The sequence below is a fragment of the Sprattus sprattus genome, assembly GCF_963457725.1.
Source record: "Sprattus sprattus genome assembly, chromosome: 11".
In the NCBI taxonomy this organism is placed as follows: domain Eukaryota; kingdom Metazoa; phylum Chordata; class Actinopteri; order Clupeiformes; family Clupeidae; genus Sprattus; species Sprattus sprattus.
Window position 1 is genome coordinate 21098669 of NC_137909.1, and position 17070 is coordinate 21115738.

Genomic DNA, 17070 nt, shown 5'->3' on the forward strand with positions numbered 1-17070 from the left:
CTTTCACTTCACGATCACTTGTAAGCAGGCACACTGCATAGTTCTGATATTTGAGCTCAATAGTCAGTCAAATTACACCCCTTTTTTCCGTGCTGCTGAAGCAACGTGGTTGATTGGCTGTAAATGTTTATAGCTGGGTCCGAGCCACTTTGTGCACTCACACAGAACAGACAGCTAGAGGACCATGGGGAACTTTACAACAAGTGTATTGGATTGGAATCAGGGATTGTACCTTTAAGTGCCTTTTAGCGCACTTTTGTCGGGTCCCTAGGCCATCACATGTGATGTTGAATGCCATGCTTGTCTGTGGTACTGCACAGAGAGATGAGGTACCCTGCTTTGCATTTTTGTTTTAGATAAAGTCATTTCACAATGACTCCATTTCTCCCATGGCTATGTTTAGCCTGTGTGAAAGTGAGCAGGTATTTGTATTGTTGCTTCGTTTGCTGCAGCCTAAACTGTGTGTGGCTGACGGAGAGGGAGCAATGTGTTTAGTGTTACACGCCCAGCGCTGAAGTCACCAGAGAGAAATGTTGCTGTTGTTGGCTTGCTCTCAGAAGGATAAAACAGTCGGCTCGTCCAAGGTCTTTTCTCTATCTTCGAGGCACGCTCAGCATGAAGGAGAAGGAGAGAGACAGGAAGGACGGGAGTCATGGAAGAACAATATTAGAAGAAAAATGAAATTGATAGGAAAAATGTGGATACAGAAGAATAGCAGAGAAAGAGAAAGACAGTGAGCTCAGTGATAGATGACGCACAAATCCTGTCAAGCAGCTGCTGCTGGTCAACCACCCGACACAAAGACAACACAAGATTTCATATAAAACGTGCGCTAGGCCAGCCTCCGTTTCTCTGTTGGAGCATGGTGAGGCCAGCTGGTCTGGTGTCTGGCCACTTGTCTTCAGGTCACTGCCATCACTACAGGACTGGGTGCAGTGCAATAGTGGCGTGGCAGAAAGAGAGAGAGAAAGTAAAAAGGAAATGTCAGAATGGAAGACTGAAAAACATGAGCAAATGAAAGAGGGCAGAAGAGATGGAGGGGAAAAAAGAATGGCTTTGCTGCCCTCTAGTGGATTACTGATTGCTATACAGCTCCTGGACCATTACCTTTACTTCATGTATGTGTTGTGAACAGAAGCAAAATGAGTGTGAATCACTAGCACCCCCTTCTGACCTGGAGAGGAAACGTGCATACCAAGACGCAAAGGCTGCAGTTGGGTAGTCAGTCTTCTTGTCTTTTCCTAACCGCTTTTCCTTGACCTCGATGGAAAACGTCATTAGGTCAAGTAAGGATGTGAAGTAGAACTAGCAGTTGGTATTTCCTGGAGCCTCTGGTTGAATATCAGCTCAGACAGTAAACGAGTGCTGAAGCAGTCATCTCCAAACAACCTCCTGCAACTAACATAACATCTATTAGATTACATGGTCATAAGGAGCTAAAAAAAAAAGAAAACTGTCTCAATAGGCTTGCCTCTCCCTAACAGGAACTGTATTCTGGGACTAGAAAAGTATCAGTTCTTTAGAACTAAAACACATTTCTCTTCGAATTATCACTATGAAACCATTTCCACATATGTGAGTAAAGTTCAACTGTGGTGATCTGCGGAACGTTCTGGCATATGGAGCCATGCAGGAGCTTGCCAAGGCTGAGGTATTCAAGGGCAAAGGGCAGGTAATGCCTGCCGCAACTACAGAGATGTGAAAGGTTATCCGACACACACACACACACACACAGCCACATACACACACAGCCACAAGTAAACGCACACACACACACACACACATATACACAGCCACATACACGCACAGCCACAAGCAAACACACACACACACACACACACACACACAGCTAGCCACACACATACATACACAGCCACAAACAAACTCACATACACACAACCTCACAAACTGTGTACATCACACACCAGTTCTGGCAAATACTTGAAGAGATTCCTTTCACCACCAACACTGAATTGAAGCCATTTTGGCCTCTTTGCATGAATAAGTGTATCCAGAATATACAACTATAATATGTTGGTGTGTGTCTTTTGATTATGTGTTTGAGTGTGTCATTTTGTATAAGATGAGAGAAGATATGAAACATGTGATGTTGGTGTTTGCATAAGTCATTTGCTGTGATGTCACTGAAGGGGGAGGTACGCAGAGGAAACTCCCTACACACACACACAAACCTTACACTCACAGCCTTCAGACATAACATTTTGCAGAAGCCCAGGTGTTGCATTTCATACATTTGACTCAAAAAAAATAGTTGAGAAGATTTGTGACCCTAGCATGAAACATTTTCCTATTAGCTCCCTTCCAGGTCATTTTATGCTGATTCCACTCCATGCTGATTATCTACATTTAGCTTCTCTAGGCAGGGTCTCGTAACTCTCTCCCCCCCCCCCCCCATATCTCTCTATCTCCCCCTCTCTCTCCCCCCCCTACACACCCTCGTTCCCTACATTTCCACATTTAGCTGTTCGAAGTCTCCAGCCCCTGCACTTTCTCCCTGTCCAGGGCTGTCTAGACCGGCGGGATCCTGCTCATGGGGGTTGGGCCCTCAGAGGTCTCCTCTCATTGGCTGCTGGAGAAAGGCCGGGTTTTGTGAGGTCTGCAGCTTGCCACAAGATGAATTTGGAAGGTTTACCGGTTCACAGTCGATGGTCCTTTCTTGGAAATAGTTGTAAATGCTTCAAATGACATGAAGACTGTAGTAACACAGATTCACATATGCAGTCTTGCAAGCACATTCCTCCAAGGGCTGGATTCACAAAAAGGAAAAGTTACTTAAATATCTCAGTGTGTGTGACTTTATCATTGTCTCCTTGTTAAGATATGAAGTTTCTGTATTCTCTAGGACACAGAGAACATTCCGTCACACATATACAAGGAGAGAGAGAGAGAGAGTGTGTGTGTGCGTGAGAGAGAGAGAGAGAGTGTGTGTGTGTGTGTGTGCGCGCGTGAGAGAGAGAGAGAGAGAGAGAAACAAGCAAATGTAAGATATTCATTCAAGCACATGTTCGAAAACTCTTTTTCACAGTAGTAGGTCACACACACACACACACACATGATCCCCCCTCTCTCCTGCCCATGTGTTATGTGATAGGGTTTTCCAGCTGAGGCTAGCTCAAGCATTCACTCAATCCCAGTTTAGATATTGAGCTTGTGGAGTTGACCTGTCAGGAACTGATAAACCCCTCAAACTTCATTTAGTCAGGTCTTCATTTAGTCAAGCCTATTGATGTTTTTCTGAGGCTTTTCTGGAGATATAAAACAAGAACTTGTAATAGTGATTCCCTACTGGCTATTGGTAAATGATGAGAGTCAATTATATCGAACACTCTTTTAGTTCCAGTGTGTTGTAGCACAGAAATGCTTTTGGGACAGACCTATGGATTATTAACACATACAGATGGGATATCTGTACTATCTGTACTGTACAATCTGTACTGAATCCCTAATATGCTGCCAGTCACTTTGAATATATGTCTCTAAATGTGAATCTATGTCTGCTAAATAAAGACAAATTAAAAAACAAGAAAATGCACACAGATGAAACGGGATCTAGGCCCTCAAAGAACAAGGAAGCTAACAGATGTGTTCACAGATATGCCCTGGGGCCACGAAGATCTTAAAGGTACAGTATGTAGTTTCTACTGTAATAATACAAAAGGATTACAGTTATAACTATTTTGTCATTTTGCAGACATGATCAAATAACGTGCTTAATCATGTGCATCCTGGAAGGGCTATAGGGTCATGGACGGGGAGGAGACTGTTAATTCGTCTCTTATTGTTAAAATGTTGTTATTGAAAAATGGTCATGAAATCATTACTGCTACAAGTTATAGGAACAGAAGGTTCAACTGTATTGTGGGGTTTTGTTATTATAGAAATGGTGTTAAAGACAAACCTTGGCTTTTTTTTAATTATTATTTTCAATCAATGATTAATAGTAAGCTGATTTCACATCAAAAGGTGCTCTTTCATCTCTAACAAGACTATCCCCACATGCCATACTTTAAAGGACAGAATCTATGTTCAAAGGTAGCAGTGAACCGACTCCAATCAGTTCCCTGAGTCATTTGAAATGATTCACTGATGTAAACAGTAGCGATTGACAGCGGCAGGGCTCGGAGAAGTTTACTTTGTGTCCACGTCATTCCTAGAGACACTGTCTACCAATTCTGCGCTTGGCAAGTAAGTTGCTAAGCAGGTAAGATAATTAATATACTTTTACCCTTTTCGGGAAAACAAATGCAACATTTTTTTTTTTAATCGAGTGGACTACATAGTAAGGAACACATGGCAACATTTTTGCCATCTCTCATCCTCGTTTTTTCGGAGTGTCATCTGTGTATTAAACGGTTGATTGCCATGTTAACCTTACACGTATTCATCCATGCATTACAGGACAGCTGAGGGCCATTTTTGTTTCCTGTTTATCGCAGATGCCGGTTGAAGCCTCAGTTGAACATTTTCACCTCGCATGCACCATATCTACGTCTCAGTAGGCTACTTATTTGACACAGTTCGGCTCGGCGGGGCGGTGCATATCCATTGCGTAGTAATTCAGTGTAAGAGGTGCTTCCTTGTCAAAGTGTTTTCCAGGCAAAGCTCTGAAACGATCTAATCAGGTAGGCTACATCTGCTACTTGAAATATCAGTTACAAAAGAGTTTGACTGCAGTCGTGTTTTGCTGTTGCAACATGCAGCCGCAGTAGCCATATCTGGGATGGAAACAACTTTCTGCATACTCTTAGGCTTTTGGAACCAATGTATTTGAGCATAGCGTTGGCTGACTTAGACTGTTATGACAAATATTTAACAAGGGTCAAAGCAAAGCGTAGTGCTTCTCTAGCATATTGCTGAAGTTTGAATTAAACGTTATAATGTTATGCTTCATGTTAAGACGAAAGACGAGCAACGTGGCGATATCCTTGACCGTGGCTGCATAATGGTGGCCCTAGCCTGCATTTTGTGAGAGAGTTTAAAAATGGCTGTTGGTCTTGCGCCCAAAGATAGCCTAAAACAAAAAATTCTGACATTCAGAAATCTAAGGTGACAGGGTCGATGAGTCTGCTGCTACGACTTACGTTACGTCTACTAACCAACCAAATAGAATACAGGATGAAATGACGCACTCATCCGCGCGTTTCTGGTGCCTAACTCACTATTCAGCAGTTCTTATCATCGTACAGTCTACATGCATCAACATTGATTTCGTACGTTCGTAAGTTTATTATTTCCATGTTGCACAGTGTGGCTTGCAATAAACGTATTTATAACCTTATAATAAAGATGGCTGAAATCTCACCGTCTGTAGGCGCCTTTAATCAGATAATGTTGACACACGTGTTCAACTCGGAAACACGTGTTACAGTAACTTTACCATTGACGGTCCGGGTAGTTTTAAGGAGATGATAGATCGTGCCAAAGAGCATTTAAAGTTCGCTCTGTAAACACCTTTCAAACAGTGTAGTTACGCTGTATGGCTGCCAAAGTCAATTACACATGTATTTTGGCTGTATCAGTGTTAGAAATGTGTCTATTTAGCTTACAGTTTGTTACAGTACTGTTTCAGTATCAAATTTGCAGCAAAATCGCAGTTTTGGTAAATCTAGTAGTCTGGTAGGGTTTGGTTAATAGTGTTTAACAATATGTTGTTAGTTTTTAGACCTTGAGGTTTCCAAGGATACTGAAGATATTTGGTAGCTTAAATTATGGACACGCTGAAATTCGTGTGCTTCTCTGAAACACTTATCATTTCCTGTTCTAAGAAGTTGGTCAAGTCTTTACTAATCAACGGGGTTAGGTTTAGACACAGGTAGCTGTAGTTCTTTCCCCTGCTGGGACGATAGTTTGGATTTTAACTTCACCAGGGCTTAATCTATTCTCATTCACCTCCCAGGTCTCATTCAAAGTCATGGGCACACATTCATTAATAGGTGTATATCTTGGCTTTAGCTCAGATACCAGTGCCAATCATTTTTGGCCAGCCCTGTGGTGACCATTTTGGCCTACCTTGAAAACTAATTTCATTAGATTCAGAGAGAGGCAAGATGAGACTAGATGTACAGTATTCAGAACAGTATGTCCCAATGTAGTTCTACTCTAACTAAGTGCCTTTCTTGTTTATTTTCCCCAGCTCTAGCCTATTGATGTTGCCAGCCAATACAATGTCAACATTTAAAGGGCGTGTAGTGGGAGTAGGTGATGCAGTTAAATATTTTATAAAACACATTTGATGCAGGACTAGACACGTCTGACCTTTAAATGCATTTATGCTTTAGCTTATGTGATTCCAAAAGGTTGTGCATTGTGTCATTCTGTGTCATTGCTACACATTTACAGCAACAGGGAAAACACAGCACATTGGAAGGAAAGGGAAAGTCACAATATCAGGCTTAATTTTCACCATCACCTAACTGTAAGCCTACTTGTTGAATGCTGTTATGGTTCACCCTTGAAACAGCTTGCATTGTGCTGTGATCGTTCTCATATTGGCTTATTCCTCTCCTGCCAAGCTTCTGGAGACTAGGAGTAATCTTGTGAGCCAGGATTTGGGTATATACACAGGGATTTATGATGATGCCATCTATTCATGTAATCTTCCCCAATACCTTTTGTACTCATGCAGCCCCATATCATCACACTCCCACCTCTGGGCTAAACTGTCAGGACTAAAATGTTAATGAATATATTAACCATTGTATTATTTGAATAGCTTAGTATTGAATACACAATAACAGGGTAGCTATGTTTATTTGGCGCTAGGCCCAGTATTATAAACAAAATGTTATGCAATTTATATAGTAGGGGGTCCCTGGTCATTTCGCCATCAGTTTGGGGGTCCCTGGCCTGAAAAACGTTGAAGACCCCTGGTCAGGACTACGCATTCACTGTGGTAGATTTGGTCAGGTTCATGGCAAACCTGCTGCACCCCATCTGAGCCGAGATCATTTGTCTTGGTCTCATCTGACCAAAGAATGTCCTCACAATATTCAAGGCTTCTCTTCGTGTTCTTTAGCAGTTTAATCATGCAGTTTTAATGCGTAAGAGCGGTTGGGCTTAGATGGGGTCCAGCGTGTTGGGCGTGAGCCTGGCCAGGACTACCATGTTTGGGCCATTTTAAAGAGTAACATGAATGAAGGGCAACATCTCTCCAGAAATCTGTGCAACACTGGTATCCTCCATGCTGAGGAGGTTTGTCATTAAAAATAAAGGTGGCCATATATATATATATATTAAAAAAAGGTTTAGTTTGTGGGTGTATATAAAGTACTTTGATTCTATTTGTGCTTCAATGGCACTTACCTATTGTATATGTGTGTGTGTGTGTGTGTGTGTGTGTGTGTGTGTCTGCAGGGGCCATGGCCTTCTTGGGTACCGCCGTGAGCAGGATGTTGAGGTGTCGCACCCCCCTGCCCCCCCTCTGCCGTGCGGCCAGCCGCTGCTACAGCAGCACCACCTCCGGCTCCTCTTCAGAGCACCAGACCACTGAGAAGAGCGTGCCCTACGAGAAGACCCTCAAGCAGGACCAGGCCAGCTTGCGGGGCCCCACCAAGCCCCTGCCCCGTTCCGCGGATGCGGTGGTTATCGGAGGTGGCAGCCTGGGCTGTCAGACTCTCTACCACCTGGCCAAGATGGGCATGACTAATGTGGTGCTGCTGGAGAGGGACAGACTCACCGCGGGCACCACCTGGCACACGGCAGGTCAGTGTGTGTGTGTGTGTGTGTGTGTGTGTGTGTGTGTGTGTGTGTGTGTGTGTGTGTGTGTGTGTGTGTGTGCGGGGAGGGTGAAAGAGAGTGTGTGTGTGTGTGTGTGTGTGTGTGTGTGTGTGTGTGTGTGTGTGTGTGTGTGTGTGTGTGTGTGTGTGTGTGTGTGTGTGTATGTGTGTATGTGTGTGTGTGTGTGTGTGTGTGTGTGTGTGCGGGGACGGGAGGGTGAAAGAGAGTGTGTGTGTGTGTGGGCCTGTGTGTTAATGTGTCAAGGGCACGTGACACTTCTCACCAGGGGTGACCAGCCTTATCTCGCCCACAGGCCTGTCTTTGTTGTTGTAGATATTCACTACTAACATGCAGCAGTATACCGACTCTGCTAAGCCAACATATGCCAGTCCTCAGAGGAGCAGTTATGTCTGCTTGGGACACAGTGCTGCACTCACAGCAGCTGTCTGAAGATAAGCCTGGCCACATCTGCTGTAGACTAAACTTTTTTAACAAGCAGTGTAGTGTAGTGTATGGACAGTGTCTTCACAGTCTATGTGTGTGTGTGTGTGTGTGTGTGTGTGTGTGTGTGTGTGTGTGTGTGTGTGTGTGTGTGTGTGTGTGTGTGTGTGTGTGTGTTTGTGGATGCTCAGGCCTGCTGTGGCAGCTTCGTCCCAGTGACACAGAGGTTGAGCTGCTGGCCCACACGCGTAACGTCATCAGCTCTGAGCTGGAGAAGGAGACGGGCCTGGAGACCGGATGGATTCAGAACGGAGGCCTCTTCATTGCCTCTAACAAGCAGCGTCTGGACGAGTACAAGCGCCTCATGTCGGTATGATGTATGCACATGCACGCACACACACACACACACACACACACACACATACACACACACACACACACACACACACACACACACACACACACACACAATCCAGAACGGAGGCCTCTTCAACGCCTCCAGCAAGCAGCGTCTGGACGAGTACAAGCGCCTTATATCGGTATGATGTATGCACATGCACGCACACACGCGCATATACCTGCATACACACACACACACACACACACACAAACACACACGCACAAACTCACACAAACACGAACAGAAACACAAACACGAGCACACACATATACCCAATAGCACACACACAAAGTCAAACAGGAGCACACACTGTATACAGAATTGCGGCTTCTTAATTGCCTCCAACAAGCAGCGTCTGAACAAGTGCAAACGCTTCTTGTTGGCATGACATCTGCACACATACACAAACATATACATGCAACCATACACGCACACATACATTTATGCTCACACACACACACACACAAGAAATATTACCACATAAACATGTACAGTTTCATGCAAAGGTTTGGGCACCCCTCTGAAGTTGCATGTTAATTCGTTCTGTCTTTATAGGAAAACATCATAACAATATGTCTTTGATTAGCTGATTGAACCTTGAACTGCTAAAAAAGTTGCAACCAATCATGAAAAAGCTCTCTTAACATAGCTAATTGCTAGGTGTATTTCTCCTTCATCCTCTGGTGGAAAGTAGCAACATGGGAATCTCAAAATAACTCTCGAATGATCTAAAAACTAAGATGATTCGTCAATATGAATTAGGAGAGGGTCCCCGCATGCTATGTGGCTGTGTGGCTATCACAGGTATTGGAAAACTTGTCAAAGTTGAGGGTTGCATGGATTCCACCCAGTATCAGCAGATTTTTGGGAACAATGTTCAAAACTGTCCGGGACATGCTTGTGCTTGAATGCAAATGATCAAAAATGTATTTGCAATCAGAAACAGGGGTTAAGTGTCCTGTTGTCCAGATTCCAAGAGATTGGTCTGGTATAACAGGTTAATCTAATCTTTCCAGATTCCTTCAGAGTTGCCTTCACCTTTATGATAGCCAATACCTCTTGACCTGCTACCACACACTGCCGCTAATGCAGTGTGGCAATACTGATAAGTGCTCAAACTAAGGAGTGCTGAAAAAACGGAGAAGAAAGAGTGGTAATCTAAGGTCAGGAGGAGGAAGGAGGGTGAGATAGGGCTGGGCAGAGGGAGAAAAAGGGTGAGCGAGAGATATAAAGGGACAGTCTGTCCTCTGGAGCAGGCCGTATTCTGGAGGCCGTCTGTCTAATCACTTAACCATGCAGCATAAAGCAGGGGAAGCTGGGGCTCCTCCAAGCTCCTCACCTGGACACACAGCAGCTGTGACTGGCTTCTTCTGCCAGGAAATGAACAGTCTTACAGTCTTACTAGTATAACTCACTCCATAGTCATGCTCCTGAATGTATAACAGGTATGCTCTGTAAGATTCTTTTCTATATTTAGACTAACTGTCCCTAATCACAAAAGGTGGTCTCGTGGGTTGTAGAATGGAGTCTCAATCAGTTGGTGCGTCAACTAATTTACAGTGGCTTGCATGTATCCACTTTGTTTTGTTAGCAACCCTAATGGCAGGTGGAGTAACTAACAGTATCTGATACGGCCCTTCGTATTTGGCTTCTAGCGGAACTCTTTGTGGTTTGTGAATCATGACCCACTGTCCAGGCACCAGAGAGTGTCCTCCCTCTGGCGGCTCAACCCAAGCCTCTTTGACTTGTTCGGACGTCAGCTGGAGGGTCTCTGGGAGCTTGATGCAGTAGTTCATCAATGCGTCTGAGGTGAGGTGCACATCGGCTGTGTACAGGTCAATTGAGCCTGGGAAGCTGAAGAACCGGCCAAACACCACTTCGTAAAGGGACAGGCCCACATCTTTGTTGTGCGTAGCTCTCATGCTACTCAGCACAATGGGGAGCGTGTCCACCCAAGGTGTTCCTTCTTGATGCATCTTTGCCAGTCTTTCCTTCCACCATTCTTCGTTTCCAGATTCCTTTTTCAATCGTAGGCATTTTGCGTAGTCGTTTTCCGTTCCGAGGTCAGTTTTCATTTCAACATTTCCATTTTTCCTCCTCTCTTTTTGTCTTGCTGCTCTTCTGGATGCGTCATCAGCTAGCGCGTTACCACGGGCTTCTGGGGTGTCCAAGTTCGTGTGAGCTTTCACCTTGACCACTGACAGTTCTTTGGGAAGTAGCATTGCGTCCAAGAGATCTGCTACCGCGTTAATGGCGTCAAGCACTGTGAAGATCTTGAGGAACTGGTCACAAGAGGCCACAACAGGACTCAGGTGGGTGAGGCCTTGATTGGCCAGACGGTAGTCCACCGTCAATCTCCAGGATCCATTTGGTTTCTTCACAGGCCACACCGGGGCGTTGGAGGCAGATTGAGTCTTCAAGATGATTCCTTGGTCACACAAATCTTTGATGATTGGCTTCAGTCCATCGACAGCAGCTCGGTTGAGCGGGTATTGTTTCACGCTTGGGGGAACTTTTGCAGTCAACATCACAGGTTCCCTTTTCAGCAGACCGCAGTCAGTTTTTCCCTTGGCCCTCATGGGGTGGTCTTGTTGCAAGTAAAAGGCCTTCAGAAGTGTCTCTTTGGATGAGGGGAGTGTGTCCAAATCAAATTTCCCTGCATATCCTGAATGCAGTGGTTGGCGATTGGCCTGTGGCTGAAGCGGAGGAGGGGCTGATTGGGGTTGGGGTGACAAGCAGCCCTGTTGAGGTGTGAATGGCAGTGGAGGCAGGTGGGGACCCATCTTCATAGGTGACTGCATCGGGTGCATTGCTTGGTAGGGCCCGTGGATTGCTCCTGCATAGCTGTCATCTGTTTCAAACATGCTTGCGTGAGGCGGCACCGTAAGGTCCATCAGCACCGCGTGTGAGCACCATGTCGCTCTCATTGCGTCGAAGTACCATTCCAACCCCTGGCCACCAGATGGTGCTGTCCCTATTTCGTAATCGGGAGGGGCTGGGAGATCTGGGTACTGCCTTGTGGGTTGACCCCTCCCTGTTGGTCCCTCCCCCTTGAAGGACCCTGCCCCGCAGCTTTTCGAACCTGCATTGCCTGCTTGGTGTTTGAGCCAGAAGCACATCTTTTTTGTAGCTCCACTAATTCTCCCTGTAACCGCCTTATACACCTTTTTAAGTTTGCGTTTTGGCCAACAGTCATGACTAGTGTCAGAGAATTTATCCTTCTTTTCAGCCCATGCTACGAGTGATTCATTAATCCGATAGCCATCCATATCACTCAAGATGTCTTCAAACAAAAAATCCCCTTTTCCAATCATTGTTAAGGTTTCAGTGCTTTTATCCACTTCCGTGGGTTCAGCAGCCGTTACCATTTTCAAAGTGTTCTTATAGCCACACCCTACAAATCAAATTCAATTCAACTTTCTTTTCGCTGTAATTTTAACCACAATGTGTTTTCTCTGCGTCTTACACACTATAAACAATCCAAATTACCCTTCCAACTTTATTAGCTGTAATTTTAACCAAAATGTGTCTTAGCAACACACTACAAATTAAATCAAATTAAACTTTCCAAATTCAGTAGCTGTAATTTTAACCTCAATGTGCGTTTCTCTGTGTCTCACACACTGCAAAAATCCACAGCCTTATCTATGGGCCTTGAGCCCGCACCCACACACACGCACACACACCCCTCCCTCTCTCTCTCCTTCTCTCCTCTTAGGAGCAAAAACAGAGGGTTGTGTGCCTGTGAGGAATTCTTTCAATTCTATGACCACCGTGGTCACCCTTAACTTCACCAGCCCCCACCCTTCGTCCTCCTTCCTGGTCTTGGAAGAGGACAGAGTAGCGCAGCTGTGAAAAACAATGTGTCTTTAACCCCCTAGGTAGAGTTATTCTTTGACACCCCGTGCAGATTCTCCCAATCCACACCTCGACTATATGTATCTTATCCAAGCCTCCAGAAGACAAAAAATCACCCACGGTTTCAAATCTTAGAACCAGCTAAAAATAGAAACAGCCTTCACACAACCCCGTCGAATTAAGTGTAGGACACGTGAGCAAATTGTAATCTAAACACAAGAACAGATCATATATCGGTTTTCGAAGTAAAACTCCGAGCCTGACGCGTCCAACCCCTCTACAGAATACGGCGAGACTGATAGAGTTAGTATATACACAACCAAATAGCTATATCAAACAAACATTTATAACAAACATTCATAACAAACACGCATATATCAGCGACCCCAGTACTTGAATCACTGATACAGGTTAACTTAAAAAATAACAAGTCATTGATGGTACAACATTCCCACTCTTTTTTGTTTTAACTGAATAGCAGCCTAAAAAAGAAAAGGCCAAACAGACTGAATTTAAACTAGTTCTTTAGCTTCGTAATGGAGCAAAGAGAGGTCAGTGAACGTCACCTTGTTCCCAGGGGCCACGCCTTGGAAGTCAGCAGTCGGGCAGGGCAGAGTCCTCCGTGGTGTTGGCGTTGGAGCGATCTTTCCGTCCGTCTGGCTGGGCCTACTTCAATGCGCCGTCCTCGGGTCGTCAGGTAGTTCACAGGTCACGTCGCAGCCAGTAGAAGCCGGGTTCTCGGCACCACTGTAAGATTCTTTTCTATATTTAGGCTACTACCCTTAATCACAAAAGGTGGTCTCGGTGGTTGTAGAATGGAGTCTCAATCAAGGAAGCTGAGATGGTTTGGATCAGAGCCAAAGATATTTATTGTAACAGACAAGAAATATCACTAAGTACTTTTCTGAGTCTAAGTATCTAAAGTCGAGGTGGAGCAGAGTTCTTTCACGGCACACGCGGGTGCGTGGATCCATCCTGGAGAGGAGATGGTGTCCGTCTCTCGTGATTCTTGCTCTGATCGACCTGAGTCTAGCGCGCAGCCCAATTTAACCAGTATAATTACATAAGCCAAATAGAATGTATAACATCTCTACCAAAGGATTACACACACACATATGAACACGTAAACAGTCTCATGAGCTCATTGATGCCCTTGCCCTTGGGCCTGATAGAATGGGCGCCTTTGAGGAATGCTACTCAGCACATACACAGAGGGGCCTAAGCAGACAGAGTGGAGCTGTCTCCAACGGGCATCATATGCCTTCAGTATACGTTATGGTGACCTGTTAACCTTACTGGGATCTGGGCCTACATGGTCCCTCAGGAGGGCCTGAAAGTGATCGAGGTACCTACACTAGAGATCTGTACATGAGAAATACACCAGAATACACCAGAACAGCTCTCAAGGTAAACACCCAGTAGATCCCTGAGGGTTGCTTGCTAAGTTCCAAAAGCCAGGACAAAGAGACATGTCGGAGCAGCTTTTAGTTTCTATGCCACCAGCCATACCCAGAATACCTAAGAATGGCTGAAACAGTGGAAACCTTTAAACATGCACTTAAGACAAACCTCTTTAATCTCCCCTATCACTCGCTGTAATATTGATCTGTTTATTTATCTCTGGAAAATCTGTGTTTCCTTACGAGTGTTTGTTAATTTGTTTGTGTGTACAGTTGGGGAAGGTATATGGCATCGAGTCCTACGTCTTATCACCGGCGGAGACCAAAGATCTCTACCCGCTGATGAATGTGGATGACCTGTATGGGACTCTCTACGTGCCCAAAGATGGCACAATGGACCCAGCTGGCACATGCACCGTCCTGTCCAGAGCAGCAACTGCCCGCGGTGCCACGGTAACGAAGACCCTTGTGCAACCACCACCACGCATGACAATATATAACAATATATCATGAATAAAAATATAATATGCAACACACACTCACAAACTCATGCCTGCCCCTCACAAATGTGTTAAACTTAGCATGTCACACATTATGTCACAAAGGAAAGAGGAAACATATGTACTTATACTTCGAGCAAGACAAGAGAAAACATACAGTATATACTTATACTACTAGCAAGACAAGTCAAGGCAAGTTTATTTATAGTTGGTGCATTTACACATTGGTTATTCAGAGTTAAAAGGCAAATGTATTCTATTTGGATACAGTCACTTTGGATAACAGCATCTGCTGAATGCTTAACCATAACCATATACTTAGGTATTAACACAATATTTGTACACACTTAATAAACGGCAGTCAGGCAAGTGTAAATGCTTAAAATAGAAGCTTTATCCTGAGTGTAGTTAATAGGGGAGCATATTACTAATCTCCAGTCCATTGAGCTCAGTGGCTGCCGCTGTGCCTGGCCTTTTAAAATGCTGTAATCAGGGCTTTTGAAAGCAATTAAAGATGATAAGGACAGTTATTTCCATAGTCACTGTTTGATGTTTGTGCATGTACCTTGTGTGTGTACGTGTATCCCACTTTTTATACACCTTCCGTAGAGTATTTCTTCGTAGAGTGTTTGGTGTTCTCCGTTGACTAAAATGTTGCATGGCTGTACCACTGTTTGTACATGTGTGCGTCTCTCTCTCTGTGTGTGTGTGTGTGTGTGTGTGTGTGTGTGTGTGTGTGTGTGTGTGTGTGTTTTTCTGTGTTTGAAATGTGTGCGTGATGTTAATGCTGTGTGTGTGTGTGTGTGTGTGTTTTTCTGTGTTTGACATGTGTGCATGTGTGTAATGCTGTGTGTGTGCCCATCCATCTGCAGGTGATAGAGAACTGTCCGGTGACGGGTGTCCAGGTAAGCACCGATGACCTGGGGGTGAAGAGGGTGAAGGGAGTGGAGACACCCTTCGGGACCATAGAGACATCCTGCCTGGTCAACTGTGCAGGTCAGCATTGAACCAAGGCATCCAGACACACACCCACACACAAAAACACACACAGAAGTATTACCACATTATCCACACGGACATGCTTGTGCTTGCTTGAGCGTTCTCAAAGATATGTAAACACACACACACACACACACACACACCTGAAACCTGTCAATCAAAAAAAAAAAAACACACCAAACCGGCCAAACTTATTCAAGGCCAAGCTTATTCTCAGCCTCTTACTTAGTTTGCGTAAAACACTTTTTGTGACACACTACACACATAGTTTGCTTTCTAAGACACAACAAGTCAACATTGAACACATGTGTGCCTTTCTAAGGCACTGCCCTTCGAAATGCAAGACACATATACCGGTTTCAAAGGAGGACATTTGTTTGCGATTGGTTGGGTTCAGTCCCAGTCTGTTTCCATGTATCATGCACACATACCAGGCTCATTGTAGTTTCTCACATTTCTTACATAGCCCAATATAAAATACTGTGTATGGTGTGTTCCCATACTCTGAAACTGTTTTGGTAATGCCCTCTACTGTAAAGGTCTTTGTTACTGTTACAACCCTTTGCACCCTAAATTCCCCAGCATTTATGTGTTGACTAAAATATATGTGAGTTTGCTGCATTGTTTTTAGCAAACTATTGTGTGTTTTGTACACTCTAGAACTGAAAATCCAAAATTTTGACCAATTTATAGTGTTTTTAAAAACCATTTTGTCAGATTGTTCTATGAAGTGCACTGAGATACTGTAACTTTACTTTAGCAAAGACATGTGTGTTGAAGCTTCATCACACTGGAACATAGTTAGTTAGTGATTGAATAGGTCTGACAATGGGAAGAGTGTGTTTGCCATTTGACACAAAAGTTTGATTTCCAAAAAGGGACGTGCAGTGTTTCATTTAGCAAGATATTCGTGTTTTTTGCATTTTGTTTACAAAACTTGTGTAAGCAGTTGTGAAAAACGTTTTGGGTCAAGCCATGCACATGTGAAGTGAGCATGCTCTTATTGTGTGGTAGGCTAATGTTTGAACAGCACTCTGTCCTTCCCTTTACCCTATCAGCCACAGTCATGCTGGAGGATCCCATATCAACTATGTTATACATGAGTTGTTTCGCAATGATGCAAGCAAGTGGTCACCGTGGTGATATCTCTGTGTTCTTGCAGGTGTGTGGGCCACTAAACTGGGGGATATGGCCGGGGTCAAAGTGCCGCTGGTCGCCATGCACCACGCCTACGTTGTCACGGAGAGGATCGAGGGCATCCAGGTAACCATGACAACGCTCATGTGCGGAGAGAAAGCACATTCATCTTCACATGGAAATGCTTGGAAACACTTTTTGCATCCTTTCTATGATCCTTCGTTCGGCTGTCTGCACTAACGCGTAGAGACAGCAGAGGGCGCTCTGACCCAGACAGAGTGTATATACATTATCGCTTATACCGAGTGCTGTGTGTGTCATATTCTTTTATTCAGATTCTTTAAGCTTATTATCACATGCAAAATAAGCCCATTCGAATAAACCCAAGTAAGATAGGGATAGTGAGTAAGCAATAAGAAGCTTTTGCAGTTATTAGAGAAAAGTATCTACTAGTCGCCTGGTTCACTGTCTGTTGCCCATGTCCTGTCTTCCGTGCTGCTGAAACAGAGTCTCTCTCTCTCTCTTTCTCTCCCTCTCTATCCACCTATATCTCTCTCTCCCTCTGTCTCTCTCTTTCTCTCTCTCTCTCTCTCCCTTT

At 44.5% G+C, this 17070-nt stretch overlaps 1 protein-coding gene across 3 annotated transcripts in view; it reads left to right on the plus strand.

The window, feature by feature from the left end:
* Positions 1–4117: 4117 nt before the first annotated feature.
* Positions 4118–17070, plus strand: part of sardh (sarcosine dehydrogenase) — a 63246-nt gene continuing 50293 nt past the window's right edge. The window contains exons 1-6 of one of the 3 annotated variants that reach the window (XM_080848075.1): positions 4118–4206; positions 7375–7722; positions 8370–8548; positions 14110–14289; positions 15209–15332; positions 16498–16598. In XM_080848075.1, the coding sequence (XP_080704201.1) occupies positions 7380–7722; positions 8370–8548; positions 14110–14289; positions 15209–15332; positions 16498–16598 (927 nt within the window). In that variant the 5' untranslated portion in view covers positions 4118–4206; positions 7375–7379. Of the gene's footprint in view, positions 4223–4457; positions 4644–7374; positions 7723–8369; positions 8549–14109; positions 14290–15208; positions 15333–16497; positions 16599–17070 lie in introns of those variants that run through there. The other 2 variants (XM_080848073.1, XM_080848074.1) reach the window with 2 other exon arrangements.